Here is a 6614-nt window from a genome sequence, read left to right as displayed (position 1 = left end):
ACAGCTGTACACCTCACAGCCACCAGTAGTGGGACGATGAGCCACTGACAGCTGTGCACACCACAGCTACCAGCGAAGGGACGATGCACCGTTGGCTGCGCACACCACAGCGGACAGCGTAGGAACGATGGGTCGCTGAAAACTCTTCAGCACCAGTCGTTGAGCTGCCAACAGCTGTAAACTACAGCCACCAGCGCAGTAATCTCTCTCTCTCTCTCGAAGGACCACGGCAAAACTGCCGAACACAAGGCTCTGATGAGCAGGGAAACAGGAAAGTTCAACTCTTTTAAAAGTGTCCACTAGGTGGAACTTATGGAAGATGAATCGATCACCACATGCAACCAGTGGATGAACGAACAGGAACTGGACGAAGCACGAATGCTCGGGAAATCTCCGTTCTCGGACGAAAAGAATGAGACACTGTTCTCAATTCTACCTCTATTTATTCGCTGCTTCCTCTTCAATGGTTAAATGCAGGATACAGAATGAAACATGAAATACAATGTTGTTTACTTTTATACTCTTTCATCGGCTGCGTCAGCCAATCAGGATGCGCCATTCGATGACGTCGTTCGTTTTCCTATTGGAAGCGTTCATCGCGTACATACTCCCGCCGGTTGGAATACCATTCCAAAAGCGGAAATCTTCGATTGGTCGTTGTCGGTAATAGGAAGAGGCGCCAACTTCCGAATGGAGCGCCGGAATACTCCCGTTGCAGTCTTCACGTCGGCGACTCTGATCACGTCATCCCTTCCCGGGTAAAGTGCAACAATTTGACCCAACCTCCATGACTGAACTGGTAGATTGTCTTCCATCAGTAGCACAATAGTACCCATTTTCACATTCGGTTCACTTTTTGTCCACTTTGCCCTCGATTGAAGCGTTGATAGATAATCATGCGACCACTTTGCCCAAAACCGATCACGCAAATTGTTCATATACTGATAGCGAGACAGACGGTTCACTGCTACATCGGAGTACGACGGCTTCAAAATCGGTTCCAATGGCCTTCCAATCATCAAATGAGCAGGTGTTATCGGAAGCGGCTCGTTCGGGTCCTCAGACAGTGCATACAAGGGTCGGGAATTCACTATGGCTTCGATGTGGGTCAATACTGTTCCGAACTCCTCAAACGTCAAAATTGCGTTGCCCAAAGTCCGATATATGTGGGACTTGACAACCTTTACTCCTGCCTCCCACAAACCCCCAAAGTTGGGTGATCTAGGCGGAATGAATTCCCACTCAATCTCTCGTTTGAGCAGAAAATCGTTGATCTTCGTTCTTGCGGTCTCGTCACGGAACATCAAGTACAATTTGTGGAGTTCTTTCGAAGCACCAATAAAATTGGTCGCGTTATCTGACATAATTTTACGAACCATTCCACGACGGTTGATAAAACGATCTAAAGCGGCGAGAAAAGCTTCGGTTGTCAAATCCGAAACCAATTCGAGGTGAATCGATTTCGTTGTTAGGCAGACAAACAGTGCAATGTATGCCTTTACGTGTTTCGGCTTATACCTTCCTTCTTTCACAAGCACTGGGCCGGCGTAATCCACACCAGTGAGTTCGAACGCTGCTGCTACATTCACACGCTCCTCCGGCAAATTTCCCATCAAGGGCTGAATTCCTCTCGGCTTAGTCCTGAAACACTTTACGCAGCTTCGAGTCACTTTCCGGATGGCGGATCGAGCATTTACCAACCAGTACTTCTGCCTTATTGCTGCCAGCAAACCGGATGGCCCTTCATGCAGTCTCTCCTCGTGATATTGACGAATCAACATTTCCGTCACTCGGTGATTGCGTGGAAGAAGTAATTGGTGCTTGGCGTCATACGGTTATTTAGAGTTTTGTAGACGCCCGCCGACGCGAAGGAAGCCTTCTTCGTCCAGGAATGGTTGAAGATTCGCCAATCGCTTCGGCAACTCCTTACGCTGAACACACTGGATCTCCTCGTTCAATCCGGTCCTCTGCAAAATCCTTACTATGTAATCCAATGCCTTCCGCATGTCTTGCACAGAAATGTATCTTGCATGTTTACGATTCTCCTTTTTCATTCGTATCAGTCGAGTGAATCTCACCACCTGCGCCAATACACGTTGCAGCTTGGAAAACGATCCGCACCGCTCGAATACCGGATCGTCTTCAACATCGACCGCTGGGTTACACACTTGAGCTTGTCGCATTTCTGGTAACTCTTCATCTTGAATCACCGGAGTCTCCTGGATATCGTAGTTAACATCTTGCAGAAATAGTGGACCATTCCACCACATATCCGAACGATGCAACACACCAGGGTAACACCCTCTGGACACCAAATCCGCAGGATTATTCTCGGATCTGACGTACTTCCACTCGTAGGTACTAGTCAGTTTGTTAATATCCAAAACTCGGTTTCTGACGTAGACTTGAAGTTGATCCGGATTCTTCTTTATCCATGCCAGCACAATTTGGCTATCAGACCACAGCTTGATATCGTGGAATTCGGTTTTCAGAATAGGGATCACTACACTAACCAGTTTGGCCAATACCACAGCGGCACACAGCTCTAATCTAGGTATTGTGAGACGACGCAGAGGGGCAATCCTTGACTTACTGCAAAGCAGCCTAACTGACACTGCCCCGTCCTCCTGAACACAACGCAAATAAACGCATGCACCATAAGCAGTACACGACGCATCAGAGAAGCCGTGAATCTCAATACGTTGAGCTCCAGGAGCCATAACACATCTCGGTATTCGTATCTCGTTCAGTTGTACCAATGACTGATGTAAGGTCACACATCTACTCAACAACTCGCCCTCTAGGGTCTCGTCCCATCCCAGACCATCAGCCCACAATTGCTGCATGATGGACTTAGCCAAAACGATCACAGGTGATATGAGGCCAAGGGGATCAAACAGTTTGGCGATTTGTGAGAGAACATACCTTTTAGTCACCTTAACATCCGGTTGCATCACTTCCGGGCTTCTCCAAAACAGGAACTGATCACATCTTGGGTCCCACAGAACACCTAAAGCTCGAATCGCCTCGTTGGTACCAGAATCTCCTATTCGAACTAGCTTCTCACGGTCTTGATCCGGAACACCTTCAAGAATTTCGTCGTCGTTGGTACACCATTTTCGGATAGGAAATTTTCCTTTCATCATAAGCTCCTCGATATCACTTCGCAGTTGCTTCGCGGATGCAAGTGTTGGGGCACCACTCAATATATCGTCCATGTAGCAGTCCTCTAATATCGCCTCTGCAGCTGCAGGAAAGTTGGCTCTTTCCTCTCTCGCTAGTTGAACCATGGACCTCACTGCCAAAAACGATGCAGGAGACGTCCCGTAGGTCACCGTTAACAACTCCATCACTTTTATCGGGTCCATCGGTTGGTCACGCCAGAAAGTTCTGTGGTAATGTGTCTGTCTTGGATCAAGTTTCACTTGCCTAAACATTTTCTCACGTAACTTTGTGCTGGTACTTGTAGGTTTAAGTACAGCATGATGTGGCAAATAGTAGCTCTGTTGGCCAGGCGGATCGTCTTCCTCACGGATCTCGTGGCAATGACCAAGGTCCTTGTACTCCTGCATAAACTCTTGGTACATCTCTTTCATCTCGGGTTTATTGGTTAGATGTTTCTCAATTGACAGGAACCTCTTCAACGCTAATGATCGGGAGTTTCCTAGTTCATTGATGGACTCACGGAACGGTAGTTGAACCACGAATCGGCCATCCTCATCTCGTCGATAAGTTTTGCAGAAGTGATCTTCTATTGCTTGCTCTTCATTCGTCAGGACTTTTTCTTCTGGAAGTTCTTCTTGCTCGAAAAACCTCTGAATGCTCTTCAGCAACAGATCCTCATTTGTGGCGCACAGCACGTTGACGACTTCCTCCTCGGACTCTTCTAAAGCACCGGCAATAACCCATCCGAACTGAGTCTCGAACAGTACGGGTAGATTATCAGAGAGTTTCAGCTGAGCTTGTTTCAGGATTTTAAAAAACAGCTCGGCACCGATCAGTAGGTCCACTTCTCTCGGTTCGTTGAAGCTTGGATCGGCCAACACAATACCACTCGGGAACTTCCACTCCGAGATGTCAACTGGAACAGATGGAATCTTTCCTGTCACTCTAGCTGTCACCAAACAGTCCATGTCACTTTGGAAATCGGTGTAGTCGGAGAAACACTTCAGGATCACACGATGACGAATTTGAGATCTGGCGCCACCCACTCCTACGACTGGCACGTTGGCAGGATACTTCGGAAGCGCTAGCAGTTTTACAGCAGATTCAGAAACCAGGTTGATCTGAGACCCGGAATCGAAGAGAGCACGCAACTTGAAGTTCCTTCCGCTCTTTGACGTAACATTCACCAATGCGGTCATCAAAAACACTTGTTTCGCTCGTTGTTGCATACTGGAACAGGCTGTAGACACAGGATCCTCAGGAACAGCTGCTGCTGTCTGCATCTCCTGCGGCTTGGATGTTCCACCTGGAGTTTTCTGCTTCGGATCAGCTTGGGACACCTGCTCGAAGTGCAACATGGTATGATGCTTTTTGGAACACCTCGAGCATGACTTATCTGATGGACAAGCCCTGATTTGATGGCCTTTCCTAAGGCAGTTGAAACATAGTCCGATTTGCTTCACCTTGGTAACACGCTGATCAACACTCATGCTCAAGAAAGAAGGACACTTGTAATTGCAATGTTGACCCGCGCATATTTCACACACATTCTCCGGTGAACTGGATGTTGCTGGATTGGAGGTTCTTTGCGATGAGCTGGTTTTCCCCATCATAGGAGGCTTAACAGCTGCCTTAGCTGAGGACGCCTTGTCTACTTCACATCTCTCAAGTACCTGGCAATAACTTCTTAGGAACTTCATGGATTCTTCGAGGTCAGGAAGTTCTCCGTGCTCCATGGTGAGCTCCCACTGCTTCCGCGTTTCTCCATCAAGGCACATTGTAAGTAGCTTCACCACGATTAGACCGGCTGTTCCAACAACCTCCTGCTCCATGAACCGCAATCCTTCCACGTGGCGATTGCATGTATCGATAAGGTTCCTTAGCTCCTTGAAGCTTTGTTTGGCTATCGGTTTCATCGACAATAAACCGGAAATATGGGTGTCAATAATCACTCTCGGATTTTCAAAGCGCTCCTCTAACAACTCCCATGCTTGCTGATAGTTGTTGTCGTTGATAATTCTGGCATTAAGGATACCGGAAGCTTCACCGATCAGCGCCTTGTCCAGGTATTGCAGTTTAGTTGCATCGGAGTCGCCACACTTTCGGATCAAGTCATTGAAGAGAGCTTTGAATTTTGGCCAACCTTCGTACTTCCCATCGAAGGTTGGGATCGGCGTCTTCAGAGGTTGCTGAGTCACAATCACTTGGGGAACTCCATTATTAGGTTGTGGATCAGCACGAAGTAGCTCCAACAGTTGATTCAGCTTCACTAACGCCTCCGTGTGCAGCTCGTCGAACTCGTCCAACTTATTGTCCTGATCCTCCATGTTTTCACTAGTACACTGAGTCACGATTAAGTCATGCTTCACCGCATACTCCGAATAATGTAGTTCCAATTTCTTCTCATAAGCCTTCAACTGGGAAAGGCTCGCTGTTTCAGGTTCATCCATAGCTTCGTTTAGCTTCTGGACGATCATTGTCACTCGCGCCTTTACTTGTCCTCGTTGATGAATTAATTGCTTCAATTTCGTCATGATTACACTTTTCACTACAGTTCACTCTCAACACTCACAGTTTTTAAGGGTACTACTGTACTACGATCGTAGGTTTCAAACACTTTTTACTCATTCGGGCACAAACTCGTTGGAAGGAAGGGTCACGAATATTCGCGGATGGACGTATCACACCGGTTGATATCCGGCTCGTGAGGACCAAATGTTGTGTACTCAATTTCTCTTGGGGTAGATTCATTGCCCTTACCACAACAGCACAGACGAAAACCTACCTTGTGATCGAGCCACCGACAGCTATACACTTCACAGCCACCAGCATATGGATCGAAGAGTCACCGTTGGCTGTACACGCTACAGCCACCAGCGACGGGCTGCCTCTCTCGAACGAAGGACCACGACACAACTTGTGATCAAGCCACCGACAGCTGTACACCTCACAGCCACCAGTAGTGGGACGATGAGCCACTGACAGCTGTGCACACCACAGCTACCAGCGAAGGGACGATGCACCGTTGGCTGCGCACACCACAGCGGACAGCGTAGGAACGATGGGTCGCTGAAAACTCTTCAGCACCAGTCGTTGAGCTGCCAACAGCTGTAAACTACAGCCACCAGCGCAGTAATCTCTCTCTCTCTCTCGAAGGACCACGGCAAAACTGCCGAACACAAGGCTCTGATGAGCAGGGAAACAGGAAAGTTCAACTCTTTTAAAAGTGTCCACTAGGTGGAACTTATGGAAGATGAATCGATCACCACATGCAACCAGTGGATGAACGAACAGGAACTGGACGAAGCACGAATGCTCGGGAAATCTCCGTTCTCGGACGAAAAGAATGAGACACTGTTCTCAATTCTACCTCTATTTATTCGCTGCTTCCTCTTCAATGGTTAAATGCAGGATACAGAATGAAACATGAAATACAATGTTGTTTACTT

The 6614-nt window shown here is 47.8% G+C and overlaps 1 protein-coding gene across 1 annotated transcript; it reads right to left on the bottom strand.

Annotated features, from left to right (window-relative positions):
• Positions 1 to 1835: 1835 nt before the first annotated feature.
• On the bottom strand, positions 1836 to 5642 carry LOC135707865 (uncharacterized). Its single transcript, XM_065229765.1, has one exon. It carries the CDS (start codon positions 5640 to 5642, stop codon positions 1836 to 1838), a length of 3807 nt encoding a protein of 1268 aa, XP_065085837.1.
• Positions 5643 to 6614: the final 972 nt, after the last annotated feature.

This window comes from Ochlerotatus camptorhynchus, unplaced genomic scaffold (genome assembly GCF_037179485.1).
Source record: "Ochlerotatus camptorhynchus isolate MF236.1 unplaced genomic scaffold, CSIRO-AGI_Acam_v1.1 ptg000321l, whole genome shotgun sequence".
Classification (NCBI taxonomy): Eukaryota; Metazoa; Arthropoda; class Insecta; order Diptera; family Culicidae; genus Ochlerotatus; species Ochlerotatus camptorhynchus.
The sequence above is the reverse complement of the archived record's forward strand: the minus strand, read 5'-3'. Positions and strand labels throughout refer to the sequence as shown.